At 45.4% G+C, this 18102-nt stretch overlaps 1 protein-coding gene across 1 annotated transcript in view; it reads left to right on the forward strand.

Annotated features, from left to right (window-relative positions):
* ALS2CL (ALS2 C-terminal like) overlaps nt 1-18102 on the forward strand; it is a 100312-nt gene that overhangs the window by 13450 nt on the left and 68760 nt on the right. Inside the window, exons 3-6 of the mRNA XM_064703754.1 lie at nt 255-447; nt 2596-2661; nt 11267-11432; nt 13191-13319. Coding sequence (XP_064559824.1) covers nt 255-447; nt 2596-2661; nt 11267-11432; nt 13191-13319 — 554 coding nt within the window. The remainder of the gene's footprint in view (nt 1-254; nt 448-2595; nt 2662-11266; nt 11433-13190; nt 13320-18102) is intronic.

Below are 18102 nucleotides of genomic sequence, written 5' to 3' on the forward strand. Positions count from 1 at the left end.
CATTCCTTCCAACCAAAACAGCTCCAAAAATTCCTGGAATTTCCCCCTTTTTTTTTTTTTTTTCCATTCTTCCCATATTTTCTTTTCCCTACATTCCCGAATTATTCCATTAATTCCTTCCAACCAAAACAGCTCTGGTAAAAAAATTCCCGAAATTTCCCATTTCCCGGAATTTCTCAACCTCAAAATTCCACAAAATCCCTTTGGAATTCCACTTTTCCCCCTCAGGATTTTCCCAATTTTTTCCCTCCCAGAGCCGCAGGATCCGAAGGAAAAGGAGAATTTCCAGCTTTTCGTGCTCCTCAACGATCGCTTCCAAACCCTCTGGAATTTCACGGAGGAGAATTCCCGGATGCTGAGGGGGAAATCCCAGTCGGAAAATTCCGGTTGTATCCAGGATTTTTACATCCTCTGGAAAGGAGAAGTTTTCCTCAGCCTCTACATCCAGTGAGCGCCGGAATATTCGGGAAAACGGGATCGGGTTGATCCCATTGGGAATATCGGGAAAAAAATTGGGATGGGAGCTCCCAGAGGGAAAATATCCATGGAAAATGGGTTGGGTGGGATTTTTCCAGGATTTTGTGGGTTTGGGTTGGGATTAGGAGATTCCAACCGGAATGAAATTTTATGGAAGGGCTGAAATTCCATAAAAATCCTCAATTTTACATTTTGGCTTCTCCATGGGAGCGGCCAAACATTCCCAGTTTGGGCATTCCCAGTTTGGAATTTTCCAGTTTGGGCATTCCCAGTTTGGGCATTCCCAGTTTGGGCATTCCCAGTTTGGGCATTCCCAGTTTGGAATTTTCCAGTTTGGGCATTCCCAGTTTGGAATTTTCCAGTTTGGGCATTCCCAGTTTGGGCATTCCCAGTTTGGGCATTCCCAGTTTGGAATTTCCCAGTTTGGGCTTTCCCAGTTTGGGCATTCCCAGTTTGGGCTTTCCCAGTTTGGGCATTCCCAGTTTGAGCATTCCCAGTTTGGGCATTCCCAGTTTGGAATTTCCCAGTTTGGGCATTCCCAGTTTGAGCATTCCCAGTTTGGGCATTCCCAGTTTGGGCATTCCCAGTTTGGAATTTTCCAGTTTGGGCATTCCCAGTTTGGGCATTCCCAGTTTGGGCATTCCCAGTTTGGGCATTCCCAGTTTGGAATTTCCCAGTTTGGGCATTCCCAGTTTGGGCATTCCCAGTTTGAGCATTCCCAGTTTGGGCATTCCCAGTTTGGGCATTCCCAGTTTGGAATTTCCCAGTTTGGGCTTTTCCAGTTTGGGCATTCCCAGTTTGGGCTTTCCCAGTTTGGGCATTCCCAGTTTGAGCATTCCCAGTTTGGGCATTCCCAGTTTGGGCTTTCCCAGTTTGAGCATTCCCAGTTTGGGCATTCCCAGTTTGAGCATTCCCAGTTTGGAATTTTCCAGTTTGGGCATTCCCAGTTTGGGCATTCCCAGTTTGGAATTTTCCAGTTTGGGCATTCCCAGTTTGGGCATTCCCAGTTTGGAATTTCCCAGTTTGGGCATTCCCAGTTTGGGCATTCCCAGTTTGGAATTTTCCAGTTTGGGCATTCCCAGTTTGAGCATTCCCAGTTTGGAATTTTCCAGTTTGGGCATTCCCAGTTTGAGCATTCCCAGTTTGGAATTTCCCAGTTTGGGCTTTCCCAGTTTGGAATTTCCCAGTTTGGGCATTCCCAGTTTGGAATTTTCCAGTTTGGGCATTCCCAGTTTGGGCATTCCCAGTTTGGGCATTCCCAGTTTGGAATTTTCCAGTTTGGGCATTCCCAGTTTGGAATTTCCCAGTTTGGGCATTCCCAGTTTGGGCTTTCCCAGTTTGGGCATTCCCAGTTTGGGCATTCCCAGTTTGGGCTTTCCCAGTTTGGGCATTCCCAGTTTGGAATTTCCCAGTTTGGGCATTCCCAGTTTGGGCATTCCCAGTTTGGGCATTCCCAGTTTGGGCATTCCCAGTTTGGGCATTCCCAGTTTGGAATTTTCCAGTTTGGGCTTTCCCAGTTTGGAATTTCCCAGTTTGGGCATTCCCAGTTTGGGCATTCCCAGTTTGGAATTTCCCAGTTTGGGCATTCCCAGTTTGGAATTTTCCAGTTTGGAATTTTCCAGTTTGAGCATTCCCAGTTTGGGCATTCCCAGTTTGGGCATTCCCAGTTTGGAATTTCCCAGTTTGGAATTTTCCAGGTGAATGAGGTTTTGGATGATCCAAAGGAATTTTCTTAAGATTTTTTTCCTGTTTTTTTCTCCGTTATTTTCATCCCAGAATTCCCAAATTTTCCCAGTTCTTTTGGGAATTCTGTGGTGAATGAACCGCTCAGAGCAGAAAATTCCCGTATGGAATTTTATCCTGTAAAATCTGATGGAAGCAGATCCCGGGATTTTCAGCGCTTTTGCCTCATCCAAGCCACCCAAAAAATCCCTGGAATTAAGATTGGGAAAGAATTCCAAGATCTGATCCAACCTTTGATCCCAACCCATCCAACATCTGGGGCTGCGTTTTTCCAGAGGGTGCTTTTATGGGATTAAGGGAACTCCCCAAAAAGTTGGGATCCATAAATTCATCCCGAATTTCCCTCTCCGACTTTTCCCTTGGAATTTTTTCCAGGTATTTCGTCACCTTCGCCAACTTTGTGGTGGTTCGGGGCTTGGAGCAGGCGGCCGGGAGCAGGAGGTCAGCGGGCGGAAAACCCTCGGGAATTCCGGGAATCCGTGGGAATGTGGGAACTCCAGAGAATCCCAGAATTCCAGAAAATTCCCCTCATCCAATCCTGGGTCAGCTCCCACTGTGGTTGCTCCAACCTTGGACAATTCCAGGATTGGAATTTCCTCTTCCCTTCTGGAGCCGGAAACTTGGGATTTGGGGATTTGGGGGAAAAGATGGAATTGGGGAGAGGAATTTGGCTGGGAATTCCCACAAATCCCAGATTTTTCTGGGAGCAGGGAATGGAAACATGGATTTCTAAGGAGCGCATTCCCAATTTTTCCATGGCTCCTGTTATCCATGGATGGATTCCCTCTTTCCCAATTCCCTCTTCCCAACCACCCCCAGCCCCTTCCAGAGATGGAAATTTGGGATTTGGGGATTTAAGGAAGGGGTGGGAATCTGTCTGGGAATTCCAGCTTATCCCAGATTTTAATGGAAGCAGGGAATGAAAACATGGATTTCTAAGGAGCACATTCCCAATTTTTTCCATGGCTCCCATTATCCCAGCTTGCTCCAATCCTCGTCCAATTCCAGGATTGGATTTTCCCCTTCCAATCACTCCCAGCTGCTTCTGGAGCTGGAAACTTGGGATTTGGGGATTTAGGGAAAAGATGGAATTGGGGAGAGGAATCTGGCTGGGAATTCCCACAAATCCCAGATTTTTCTGGAAGCAGGGAATGGAAACATGGATTTCTAAGGAGCGCATTCCCAATTTTTCCATGGCTCCCGTTATCCCAGGTTGCTCCAATCCTCATCCAATTCCAGGATTGGATTTTCCTCTTCCCAACCACCCCCAGCTCCTTGTGGAGTTGGAAACTTGGGATTTGGGGATTTAGGGAAAAGATGGAAGTGGAATTCCCAGCCAAATTCCTTTCTCCAATTTATCCCAGAGTTTTAGGAAGCAGGGAATGAAAACATGGATTTCTAAGGAGCACATTCCCAATTTTTCCACGGCTCCTGTTATCCATGGATGGATTCCCTCTTTCCCAATTCCCTCTTTCCAACCACCCCCAGCTCCTTCCAGAGATGGAAATTTAGGATTTAAGGAAGGGGTGGGAATCTGGCTGGGAATTCCCACAAATCCCAGATTTTTCTGGGAGCAGGGAATGAAAACATGGATTTCTAAGGAGCACATTCCCAATTTTTTCCATGGCTCCCGTTATCCCAGGTTGCTCCAATCCTCATCCAATTCCAGGATTGGATTTTCCTCTTCCCTTCTGGAGCTGGAAACTTGGGATTTGGGGATTTAGGGGAAAGATGGAATTGGAATTCCCAGCCAAATTCCTCTCTCCAATTTATCCCAGATTTTTTGGAAGCAGGGAATGAAAACGTGGATTTCTAAGGAGCACATTCCCAATTTTTCCACGGCTCCTGTTATCCATGGATGGATTCCCTCTTTCCCAATTCCCTCTTTCCAACCACCCCCAGCTCCTTCCAGAGAAAATCCCCCAATCCTAAATTTTGGAAATTTAGGATTTGGGGATTTAGGGAAGGGTGGGAATCTGGCAGGGAATTCCCACAAATCCCAGATTTTTCTGGAAGCAGGGAATGAAAACATGGATTTCTAAGGAGCGCATTCCCAATTTTTCCACGGCTCCTGTTATCCATGGATGGATTCCCTCTTTCCCAGTTCCCTCTTTCCAACCACCCCCAGCTCCTTCCAGAGAAAATCCCCAAATCCTAAATTTTGGAAATTTAGGATCTGAGGATTTAAGGAACGGATGGGAATCTGGCAGGAAATTCCCACAAATCCCAGATTTTTCTGGAAGCAGGGAATGGAAACATGGATGCGCATTCCCGGATTTTTCGCGCCTTTCCCCATCCTCACCACACAGAAAGTTTGGAAACCAGAACAGCGGGAATTCCGGGATAATGAACGCCCCTTTCTCACCATTCCATGGATGGATTCCCTCTTTCCCAGTTCCCTCTTTCCAACCACCCCAGCTCCTTGTAGAGTTGGAAATTTAGGATTTGGGGTTTAGGGAAGGGGTGGGAATCCGGCAGGATAATCCCGGATTATTCTGGAAGCAGGGAATGAAAACATGGATTTCTAAGGAGCACATTCCCAATTTTTTCCACGGCTCCTGTTATCCATGGATGGATTCCCTCTTTCCCAATTCCCTCTTCCCAACCACCCCCAGCTCCTTCCAGAGATGGAAATTTTGGATTTGGGGATTTAGGGAAGGGATGGGAATCCGGCTGGGAATTCCCACTAATCCCAGAATTTCACGGAAGCAACAACTGCAGACAGGAATTTCTACGGAGCGCATTCCCGGATTTTTCGCGCCTTTCCCCATCCTCACCACACAGAAAGTTTGGAAACCAGAACAGCGGGAATTCCGGGATAATGAACGACCCTTTCTCACCATTCCATGGATGGATTCCCTCTTTCCCAATTCCCTCTTTCCAACCACCCCCAGCCCCTTGTGGAGTTGGAAACTTGGGATTTGGGGATTTAGGAAAGGGGTGGGAATCCGGCAGGAAATTCCCACAAATCCCAGATTTTTCTGGAAGCAGGGAATGGAAACATGGATGCGCATTCCCGGATTTTTCGCGCCTTTCCCCATCCTCACCACACAGAAAGTTTGGAAACCAGAACAGCGGGAATTCCGGGATAATGAACGCCCCTTTCTCACCATTCCATGGATGGATTCCCTCTTTCCCAATTCCCTCTTTCCAACCACCCCCAGTTCCTTCCAGAGATGGAAATTTGGGATTCGGGGATTTAGGGAAGGGGTGGGAATCCGGCTGGGAATTCCAGCTTATCCCAGATTTTAATGGAAGCAGGGAGTAAAACCATGGATTTCTAAGGAGCACATTCCCAATTTTTTCCATGGCTCCCATTATCCCAGCTTGCTCCAATCCTCATCCAATTCCAGGATTGGATTTTCCTCTTCCCTTCTGGAGCCGGAAACTTGGGATTTGGGGATTTGGGGAAAAGATGGAACTGGGGAGAGGAATTTGGCTGGGAATTCCCACAAATCCCAGATTTTTCTGGAAGCAGGGATTGAAACATGGATGCGCATTCCCAGATTTTTCACGCCTTTCCCCATCCTCACCACGCAGAAAGTTTGGAATCCAGAACAGCGGGAATTCCGGGATAATGAACGACCCTTCCTCACAATTCCATGGATGGATTCCCTCTTTCCCAATTCCCTCTTTCCAACCACCCCCAGCTCCTTCCAGAATTGGAAATTTGGGATTTGGGGATTTAGGGAAGGGGTGGGAATCCATCTGGGAATTCCAGCTTATCCCAGATTTTTCTGGAAGCAGGGAATGAAAACATGGATTTCTAAGGAGCGCATTCCCAATTTTTTCCATGGCTCCTGTTATCCCAGATTGCTCCAAACCCTGCCCAATTCCAGGATTGGATTTTCCTCTTCCGATCACCCCCAGCCCCTTGTGGAGTTGGAAATTTAGGATTTGGGGATTTAGGGAAAAGATGGAATTGGAATTCCCAGCCAAATTCCTCTCTCCAATTTATCCCAGAGTTTTAGGAAGCAGGGAATGAAAACATGGATTTCTAAGGAGCACATTCCCAATTTTTCCACGGCTCCTGTTATCCATGGATGGATTCCCTCTTTCCAACCACCCCCAGCCCCTTCCAGAGATGGAAATTTGGGATTTGGGGATTTAGGGAAGGGGTGGGAATCTGGCAGGAAATTCCCACAAATCCCAGATTTTTCTGGAAGCAGGGAATGGAAACATGGATGCGCATTCCCAGATTTTTCACGCCTTTCCCCATCCTCACCACGCAGAAAATTTGGAAACCAGAAGAGCGGGAATTCCGGGATAACTAACGACCCTTTCTCACCATTCCATGGATGGATTCCCTCTTTCCCAATTCCCTCTTCCCAACCACCCCCAGCCCTTTGTGGAGCTGGAAATTTGGGATTTGGGGATTTAGGCAAGGGGTGGGAATCTGGCAGGGAATTCCAGCTTATCCCAGATTTTAATGGAAGCAGGGAGTAAAAGCATGGATTTCTAAGGAGCACATTCCCAATTTTTTCCATGGCTCCCGCTATCCCAGCTTGCTCCAATCCTCATCCAATTCCAGGATTGGATTTTCCTCTTCCCTTCTGGAGCTGGAAACTCGGGATTTGGGGATTTGGGGGAAAAGATGGAATTGGGGAGAGGAATTTGGCTGGGAATTCCCACAAATCCCAGATTTTTATGGGAGCAGGGAATGAAACCATGGATTTCTAAAGAGCGCATTCCCAATTTTTCCATGGCTCCCGTTATCCCAGATTGCTCCAAACCCTGCCCAATTCCAGGATTGGATTTTCCTCTTCCCAACCACCCCCAGATCCTTGTGGAGTTGGAAATTTAGGATTTGGGGATTTAGGGAAGGGGTGGGAATCCGGCAGGAAATTCCCACAAATCCCAGATTTTTCTGGAAGCAGGGAATGAAAACATGGATGCGCATTCCCGGATTTTTCGCGCCTTTCCCCATCCCCACCACACAGAAAGTTTGGAATCCAGAACAGCGGGAATTCTGGGATAACCAACGCCCCTTTCTCACCATTCCATGGATGGATTCCCTCTTTCCCAATTCCCTCTTTCCAACCACCCCCTTGCAGAGATGGAAATTTAGGATTTGGGGATTTAGGGAAGGGGTGGGAATCTGGCAGGGAATTCCCACAAATCCCAGATTTTCATGAAAGCAACAACTGCAAACACAAATTTTTAACGAGCGCATTCCCAGATTTTTCGTGCCTTTCCCCATCCCCACCACACAGAAAGTTTGGAAACCAGAACAGCGGGAATTCCGGGATAATGAACGACCCTTTCTCACCATTCCATGGATGGATTCCCTCTTTCCCAATTCCCTCTTTCCAGCCACCCCCAGCTCCTTGCAGAGATGGAAATTTAGGATTTGGGGATTTAGGGAAGGGGTGGGAATCCGGCAGGGAATTCCCACAAATCCCAGATTTTTCTGGAAGCAGGGAATGAAAACATGGATTTCTAAGGAGCACATTCCCAATTTTTCCACGGCTCCTGTTATCCATGGATGGATTCCCTCTTTCCCAGTTCCCTCTTTCCAACCACCCCCAGCCCCTTCTGGAGTTGGAAATTTGGGATTTGGGGATTTAAGGAAGGGGTGGGAATCTGGCAGGAAATTCCCACAAATCCCAGATTTTTCTGGAAGCAGGGAATGAAAACATGGATTTCTAAGGAGCGCATTCCCAATTTTTCCATGGCTCCCGTTATCCCAGGTTGCTCCAATCCTCGTCCAATTCCAGGATTGGATTTTCCTCTTCCAATCACTCCCAGCTCCTTCTGGAGTTGGAAACTTGGGATTTGGGGATTTAGGGAAAAGATGGAAGTGGAATTCCCAGCCAAATTCCTTTCTCCAATTTATCCCAGAGTTTTAGGAAGCAGGGAATGAAAACATGGATTTCTAAGGAGCACATTCCCAATTTTTTCCATGGCTCCTGTTATCCCAGATTGCTCCAAACCCTGCCCAATTCCAGGATTGGATTTTCCTCTTCCCAACCACCCCCAGCCCCTTGTGGAGTTGGAAACTTGGAATATGGGGATTTAGGGAAGGGGTGGGAATCTGGCAGGGAATTCCCACAAATCCCAGATTTTAATGGAAGCAGGGAATGGAAACATGGATTTCTAAGGAGCGCATTCCCAATTTTTCCACGGCTCCTGTTATCCATGGATGGATTCCCTCTTTCCCAATTCCCTTTTTCCAACCACCCCCAGCTCCTTGTGGAGTTGGAAACTTGGAATATGGGAATTTAGGGAAGGAGTGGGAATCTGGTACGAAATTCCCACAAATCCCAGATTTTCACGGAAGCAACAACTGCAAACACAAATTTTTAACGAGCACATTCCCGGATTTTTCGCGCCTTTCCCCATCCTCACCACGCAAAAAGTTTGGAATCCAGAAGAGCGGGAATTCCGGGATAATGAACGCCCCTTTCTCACCATTCCATGGATGGATTCCCTCTTTCCCAGTTCCCTCTTTCCAACCACCCCCAGCTCCTTCCAGAGATGGAAATTTGGGATTTGGGGATTTAGGGAAGGGGTGGGAATCCATCTGGGAATTCCAGCTTATCCCAGATTTTTCTGGAAGCAGGGAATGAAAACATGGATTTCTAAGGAGCGCATTCCCAATTTTTCCATGGCTCCCGTTATCCCAGGTTGCTCCAATCCTCGTCCAATTCCAGGATTGGATTTTCCTTTTCCAACCACCCTGAGCTCCTTCTGGAGCTGGAAACTTGGGATTTGGGGATTTAGGGAAAAGATGGAATTGGAATTCCCAGCCAAATTCCTTTCTCCAATTTATCCCAGAGTTTTAGGAAGCAGGGAATGAAAACATGGATTTCTAAGGAGCACATTCCTAATTTTTTCCATGGCTCCCGTTATCCCAGGTTGCTCCAATCCTCGCCCAATTCCAGGATTGGATTTTCCTCTTTCCAACCACCCCCATCCCCTTGCAGAGATGGAAATTTGGGATTTGGGGATTTAGGGAAGGGGTGGGAAACTGGCAGGGAATTCCCACAAATCCCGGATTATTCTGGAAGCAGAGAATGAAAACATGGATTTCTAAGGAGCACATTCCCAATTTTTCCAATTTTTCCATGGCTCCCGTTATCCCAGGTTGCTCCAATCCTCGTCCAATTCCAGGATTGGATTTTCCTCTTCCAACCACCCTGAGCTCCTTGTGCAGCTGGAAATTTGGGATTTGGGGATTTAGGGAAAAGATGGAATTGGAATTCCCAGCCAAATTCCTTTCTCCAATTTATCCCAGAGTTTTAGGAAGCAGGGAATGAAAACATGGATTTCTAAGGAGCACATTCCCAATTTTTTCCATGGCTCCTGTTATCCCAGATTGCTCCAAACCCTGCCCAATTCCAGGATTGGATTTCCCTCTTTCCAACCACCCCCAGCCCCTTGCAGAGATGGAAATTTGGGATTTGGGGATTTAGGGAAGGGGTGGGAAACTGGCTGGGAATTCCCACAAATCCCAGATTTTTATGGGAGCAGGGAATGAAACCATGGATTTCTAAAGAGCGCATTCCCAATTTTTCCACGGCTCCTGTTATCCATGGATGGATTCCCTCTTTCCCAATTCCCTCTTTCCAACCACCCCCAGCTCCTTCCAGAGATGGAAATTTAGGATTTAAGGAAGGGGTGGGAATCTGTCTGGGAATTCCCACAAATCCAGATTTTCACGGAAGCAACAACTGCAGACAGGAATTTCTAAGGAGCGCATTCCCGGATTTTTCACACCTTTCCCCATCCTCACCACGCAGAAAGTTTGGAAACCAGAACAGCGGGAATTTTGGGATAACTAACGGCCCTTTCTCACCATTCCATGGATGGATTCCCTCTTTCCCAATTCCCTCTTTCCAGACAGCCCCAGCCCCTTCCAGAGATGGAAATTTGGGATCTGAGGATTTAAGGAAGGGGTGGGAATCTGGCAGGTAATTCCAGCTTATCCCAGATTTTAATGGAAGCAGGGAGTAAAACCATGGATTTCTAAGGAGCACATTCCCAATTTTTCCATGGCTCCTGTTATCCCAGGTTGCTCCAATCCTCATCCAATTCCAGGATTGGATTTTCCTCTTCCCTTCTGGAGCTGGAAACTTGGGATTTGGGGATTTGGGGAAAAGATGGAACTGGGGAGAGGAATTTGGCTGGGAATTCCCACAAATCCCAGATTTTTCTGGAAGCAAGGAATGGAAACGTGGATGCGCATTCCCAGATTTTTCGCTCCTTTCCCCATCCTCACCGCACAGAAAGTTCGGAAACCAGAACAGCGGGAATTCCGGGATAAGGAACGGCCCTTTCTCATCATTCCATGGATGGATTCCCTCTTTCCCAATTCCCTCTTTCCAACCACCCCCTTCCAGAGATGGAAATTTGGGATTTGGGGATTTAGGGAAGGGGTGGGAATCTGGCAGGAAATTCCCACAAATCCCAGATTTTTCTGGAAGCAGGGAATGGAAACATGGATGCGCATTCCCGGATTTTTCACGCCTTTCACACACAGAAAGTTTGGAAAACAGAAGAGTGGGAATTTTGGGATAATGAACGGCCCTTTCTCACCATTCCATGGATGGATTCCCTCTTTCCCAATTCCCTCTTTCCAACCACCCCCAGCCCCTTCCAGAGATGGAAATTTGGGATTTGGGGATTTAAGGAAGGGGTGGGAATCTGTCTGGGAATTCCCACAAATCCCAGATTTTTCTGGGAGCAGGGAATGGAAACATGGATTTCTAAGGAGCGCATTCCCAATTTTTTCCACGGCTCCCGTTATCCCAGGTTGCTCCAATCCTCGTCCAATTCCAGGATTGGATTTTCCTCTTCCCAACCACCCCCAGCTCCTTCCAGAGATGGAAATTTGGGATTTGGGGATTTAGGGAAGGGATGGGAATCTGGTACGAAATTCCCACAAATCCCAGATTTTTCTGGAAGCAGGGATTGAAAACATGGATGCGCATTCCTGGATTTTTCGCGCCTTTCCCCATCCCCACCACACAGAAAGTTTGGAATCCAGAACAGCGGGAATTCCGGGATAACGAACGCCCCTTTCTCGCCATTCCCGGTTTTCCAGCGACGCCTGGAGGCTGCACCGGGCGGTGCTGAAGGAATTCCTGCGGGATTTCACCTCCGAGAGCTCCCTGGCGCTGGCGCTGCACTCGGCGCTGCACAAACCCCTCCGGGAGCACATCCAGGGATACCTGCGGATCCTGGCGCTGCTCCGGGAGCAGCTCCGGCAGGTGGGAATTCCGGGAATGCTCAGGGGAGCGTCCTAAAGGGGTTTGGGGGGGAGGAAATATTCCCTAAAATCCAAGCTGGATCGGCTCGGGGAAGTGTTGGTGAAAATCTGACCTGGGATTTGTGGAGTCCAGGATGGACACGTTGATGAATATTCCCTAAAATCCAACCTGGAATTCCTTTCCTAAATATTCCCTAAAATCCAGCCTGGAACTCCTTTCCTAAATATTCCCAAAAATCCAGCCTGGACATTTTTTGATCCAGGATGGACGCGTTGCTAAATATTCCCAAAAATCCAATCTGGACCTTCTTTCCTAAATATTCCCTAAAATCCAACCTGGATCTCCTTGGCGAAGTATTCCTGAAAATCTGACCTGGGATTTGTGGAGTCCAGGATGGACACGTTGATGAATATTCCCTAAAATCCAACCTGGAACTCCTTTCCTAAATATTCCCTAAAATCCAGCCTGGAACTCCTTTCCTAAATATTCCCTAAAATCCAGCTTGGAACTCCTTTCCTAAATATTCCCAAAAATCCAGCCTGGAACTCCTTTTCTAAATTTTCCCTAAAATCCAACCTGGAACTCCTTTCCTAAATTTTCCCTAAAATCCAATCTGGAACTCCTTTCCTAAATATTCCCTAAAATCCAATCTGGAACTCCTTTTCTAAATTTTCTCTAAAATCCAGCTTGGGACTCCTTTCCTAAATATTCCCAAAACTCCAGCCTGGGCCTGTTTTGATCCAGGATGGATGCATTGCTAAATATTCCCAAAAATCCAATCTGGAACTCCTTTCCTAAATATTCCCTAAAATCCAGCTTGGAACTCCTTTCCTAAATATTCCCTAAAATCCAGCCTGGAACTCCTTTCCTAAATATTCCCAAAAATCCAGCCTGGACATTTTTCGATCCAGAATGGACATGTTGCTAAATATTCCCAAAAATCCAATCCAGAACTCTTTTCCTTAATATTCCCTAAAATCCAACCTGGAACTCCTTTCCTAAATATTCCCTAAAATCCAGCTTGGAACTCCTTTCCTAAATATTCCCAAAAATCCAGCCTGGACCTTTTTTGATCCAGGATGGACACGTTGCTGAATATTCCCTAAAATCCAGCCTGGAACTCCTTTCCTAAATATTCCCTAAAATTCAACCTGGAACTCCTTTCCTAAATATTCCCTAAAATCCAACCTGGAATTCCTTTCCTAAATATTCCCAAAAATCCAGCCTGGGCCTGTTTTGATCCAGGATGGATGCATTGCTAAATATTCCCAAAAATCCAACCTGGAACTCCTTTCCTAAATATTCCCTAAAATTCAACCTGGAATTCCTTTCCTAAATATTCCCAAAAATCCAGCCTGGACCTTTTTTGATCCATGATGGATAAGTTGCTAAATATTCCCAAAAATCCAACCTGGAACTCTTTTTCTAAATTTTCCCTAAAATCCAGTTTGGAACTCCTTTCCTAAATATTCCCAAAAATCCAGCCTGGACCTTTTTTGATCCAGGATGGATGTGTTGCTAAATATTCCCAAAAATCCAACCTGGACCTTCTTTGCTAAATATTCCCTAAAATCCAGCCTGGAACTCCTTTCCTAAATATTCCCAAAAATCCAGCCTGGACCTTTTTTGATCCAGGATGGATACGTTGCTGAATATTCCCAAAAATCCAACCCAGAACTCTTTTCCTAAATATTCCCTGAAATCCAGCCCGGACCTGCCTTGACCCAAATTTCCGGGAATTTTGCCGTCCGTTCGCAGGGCTCGGAGCGGGATGTGGTGGCCACGGTGGAGCAGGAATTTGGGAAGTTGGAATCCTTCATCAGCCAGGTCCTGGATGAAGCCGTCGTCACCAAGGAGCTCTGGAAATCCCTGGGATGCAAATTCACCGTGAGAACCAAGGGAATTTGGGGTGGATTGGGAATTTGATAAGGATGAGGAATTTGGTATGGATTGGGAATTTGATAAGGATGAGGAATTTGGTATGGATTGGGAATTTGATAAGGATGAGGAATTTGGTGTGGATTGGGAATTTGCAGTGAACTGGGAATTTGATAAGGATGAGGAATTTGGTGTGGATTGGGAATTTGATAAGGATCAGGAATTAGATATGGATCAGGAATTTGATAAGGATGAGGAATTTGGTATGGATTGGGAATTTGATAAGGATGAGGAATTTGATAAGGATGAGGAATTTGGTATGGATGAGGAATTTGGTATGATTGGGAATTTGGTATGATTGGGAATTTGGTATGATTGGGAATTTGATAAGGATCAGGAATTAGATATGGATCAAGAATTTAATATGGATCAGGAATTGGAAGTGGATGGGGAATTTGGTGTGGGTTGGGAATTTGAAGTTGTCTGGGAATTTGATATGGATCAAGAATTTGATAAGGATGAGGAATTTGGTATGGATTGGGAATTTGATAAGGATGAGGAATTTGGTATGGATTGGGAATTTGATAAGGATCAGGAATTAGATATGGATCAAGAATTCAATATGGATCAGGAATTGGAAGTGGATGGGGAATTTGATAAGGATCAGGAATTTGGTATGGATTGGGAATTTGATAAGGATGAGGAATTTGGTATGGATTGGGAATTTGATAAGGATCAGGAATTGGAAGTGGATTGGGAATTTGATAAGGATGAGGAATTAGGTATGGATTGGGAATTTGAAGTGGTCTGGGAATTTGATATGGATCAAGAATTTGATAAGGATGAGGAATTTGGTATGGATTGGGAATTTGATAAGGATGAGGAATTTGGTATGGATTGGGAATTTGATAAGGATGAGGAATTTGGTATGGATTGGGAATTTGATAAGGATGAGGAATTTGATAAGGATGAGGAATTTGGTATGGATTGGGAATTTGATAAGGATCAGGAATTAGATATGGATCAAGAATTCAATATGGATCAGGAATTGGAAGTGGATTGGGAATTTGATAAGGATCAGGAATTTGGTATGGATTGGGAATTTGAAGTGGTCTGGGAATTTGATATGGATTAGGAATTTGATAAGGATGAGGAATTTGGTATGGATTGGGAATTTGATAAGGATCAGGAATTAGATATGGATCAGGAATTGGAAGTGGATTGGGAATTTGATAAGGATGAGGAATTTGGTATGGATTGGGAATTTGATAAGGATGAGGAATTAGATACGGATCAAGAATTCAATATGGATCAGGAATTGGAAGTGGATTGGGAATTTGGTATGGATTGGGAATTTGATAAGGATGAGGAATTTGGTATGGATTGGGAATTTGATAAGGATGAGGAATTAGATATGGATCAAGAATTCAATATGGATCAGGAATTGGAAGTGGATTGGGAATTTGATAAGGATCAGGAATTTGATAAGGATGAGGAATTTGGTGTGGATTGGGAATTTGATAAGGATGAGGAATTTGGGGTGGATTGGGAATTTGAAGTGGTCTGTGAATTTGATATGGATCAAGAATTTGATAAGGATGAGGAGTTTGGGGTGGATTGGGAATTTGATATGGATCAGGAATTAGATATGGATCAGGAATTTGATAAGGGTGAGGAATTTGGTGTGGATTGGGAATTTGATAAGGGTGAGGAATTTGGTATGGATTGGGAATTTGATAAGGGTGAGGAATTTGGTATGATGGGGAATTTGGTAAGGATTGGGAATTTGATAAGGATGAGGAATTTGATAAGGATGAGGAATTTGGTATGGATTGGGAATTTGATAAGGATGAGGAATTTGATAAGGATGAGGAATTTGGTATGGATTGGGAATTTGATAAGGATCAGGAATTAGATATGGATCAGGAATTTGAAGTGGATAGGGAATTTGATAAGGATGAGGAATTTGATAAGGATCAGGAATTTGGTATGGATTGGGAATTTGATAAGGATCAAGAATTTAATAAGGATCAGGAATTGGAAGTGGATGGGGAATTTGGTATGGATTGGGAATTTGATAAGGATCAGGAATTAGATATGGATCAAGAATTCAATATGGATCAGGAATTGGAAGTGGATTGGGAATTTGATAAGGATGAGGAATTTGGTGTGGATTGGGAATTTGATAAGGATGAGGAATTTGGTATGGATTGGGAATTTGAAGTGGACTGGGAATTTGATAAGGATGAGGAATTTGGTATGGATTGGGAATTTGATAAGGATCAGGAATTAGATATGGATCAAGAATTCAATATGGATCAGGAATTGGAAGTGGATGGGGAATTTGGTGTGGATCAGGAATTTGGTGTGGATTGGGAATTTGGTGTGGATCAGGAATTTGAAGTGGTCTGGGAATTTGATATGGATCAAGAATTTGATATGGATGAGGAATTTGGTATGGACTGGGAGTTTGATAAGGATCAGGAATTTGACATAGATGAGAAATTTGAAGTGGACTCAGAATGTAAGGATAAGGAATGAGATATGTATGGGGAATTTGGTATGGATCAGGAATTTCAAGTGGATTGGGAATTTGATAAGGATGAGGAATTTGATATGGATTGGGAATTTGAGGCTGGATTTATAGAGCAGAGATGGGTGGAAGATCTGGAGAAACTCAATGGAGGTTTCAAAGCCGAGTTTGTGTCCCAAATGTGTCACTGTCACTGGAACCCCGAGCCAGAGGGAATTTGATATGGATTGGGAATTTGATATGGATCAGGAATTTGATATGGATCAGGAGTTTGATTTTGATTGGGAATTTGATATGGATTTGATATGGATCCAGGAATTGAGGATTGAAGTTGGCAGAGCAGAGCTGGGTGGAAGAGCTGGAAAAACTCACTGGGGGTTTAAATGTTGAGTTTTGTGTCCAGTGTGACTGGAGCCCTGAGCCAGAGGGAGTTTGATATGGATCAGGAATTTGATATGGATCAGGAGTTTGATTTTGATTGGGAATTTGATATGGATCAAGGAATTGAGGATTGAAGTTGGCAGAGCAGAGCTGGGTGGAAGAGTTGGAGAAACTCAGTGGGGATTTCAAAGCCGAGTTTGTCACTGTCACTGGAACCCTGAGCCGGAGGGAATTTGATATGGATTGGGAATTTGGTATGGATCAGGAATGTGATATGGATTGGGAATTTGGTATGGATCAGGAGTTTGATTTTGACTGGGAATTTGATATGGATGTGATGTGGATTTGATATGGATCAAGGAACTGAGGATTGAAGTTGGCAGAGCAGAGCTGGGTGGAAGATGTGGAAAAACTCCCTGGGGGTTTAAATGTTGAGTTTTGTGTCCAGTGGTGTCCCTGGAACACTGAGCCAGAGGGAATTTGGTATGGATTGGGAATTTGGTATGGATCAGGAATGTGATATGGATTGGGAATTTGGTATGGATCAAGGAATTGAGGATTGAAGTTGGCAGAGCAGAGCTGGGTGGAAGATCTGGAGAAACTCCCTGGGGGTTTAAATGTTGAGTTTTGTGTCCAGTGGTGCCACTGAAACCCTGAGTCAGAGGGAGTTTAATGTGGATCGGGAATTTCGTATGGATCAGGAATTTGAGGCTGGAATTCAGCAGAGCAGAGCTGGGTGGAAAGGCTGGAGGAATTCCCTGGGGTTTCAAAGCCGAGTTTGTGTCCCAAATGTGTCACTGTCACTGGAACCCCGAGCCAGAGGGAATTTGATGGGAATTTGATATGGATCAGGAATTTGATTTTGACTGGGAATTTGCTATGGATCCAGGAATTGAGGATTGAAGTTGGCAGAGCAGAGCTGGGTGGAAGAGCTGGAGAAACTCAATGGGGATTTCAAAGCCGAGTTTGTCACTGTCACTGGAATTCTGAGCCGGAGGGAATTTGATATGGATTGGGAATTTGGTATGGATCAGGAATGTGATATGGATTGGGAATTTGATATGGATTGGGAATTTGGTATGGATCAGGAGTTTGATTTTGACTGGGAATTTGATATGGATGTGATGTGGATTTTATGTGGATCAAGGAACTGAGGTTGACGGAGCCAGAGGGAATTTGGTACGGATTGGGAATTTGATATGGATTGGGAATTTGATATGGATTGGGAATTTGAGGCTGGAATTCAATGGAGCAGAGCTGGGTGGAAGAGCTGGGGGAACTCAGTGGGGCCAAGTGTGTCCCTGTCACTGGAACCGGCTGATCCCTGCAGGAATTCCTGCCTGGAATTCCACATCCTCTCCCAATCCCGGTTTTCCCTGTGCTCCAGGACGTGCTGTGTGTCCCCGAGAGGACAGGAATTCCTGCCTGGAATTCCTGCCTGGAATTCCACATCCTCTCCCAATCCCGGTTTTTCCCAATCCCAATCTATGTCAAATTCCTGATCCTTATCAAACTCCCAGTCCATAGCAAATTCCTCATCCATATCAAATTCCCAGACCACTTCAAATTCCTGATCCACACCAAATTCCCAATCCACACCAAATTCCAGGACGTGCTGTGTGTCCCCGAGAGGACAGGAATTCCTGCCTGGAATTCCACATCCTCTCCCAATCCCGGTTTTCCCTGAAGCTCCAGGACGTGCTGTGCGTCCCTGAGAGGACAGGAATTCCTGCCTGGAATTCCTGCCTGGAATTCCACATCCTCTCCCAATCCCGGTTTTCCCCGCTGCTCCAGGACGTGCTGTGTGTCCCCGAGAGGACAGGAATTCCTGCCTGGAATTCCACATCCTCTCCCAATCCCGGTTTTCCCTGCTGCTCC

This window comes from Zonotrichia leucophrys, chromosome 2, assembly GCF_028769735.1.
Source record: "Zonotrichia leucophrys gambelii isolate GWCS_2022_RI chromosome 2, RI_Zleu_2.0, whole genome shotgun sequence".
NCBI lineage: Eukaryota > Metazoa > Chordata > Aves > Passeriformes > Passerellidae > Zonotrichia > Zonotrichia leucophrys.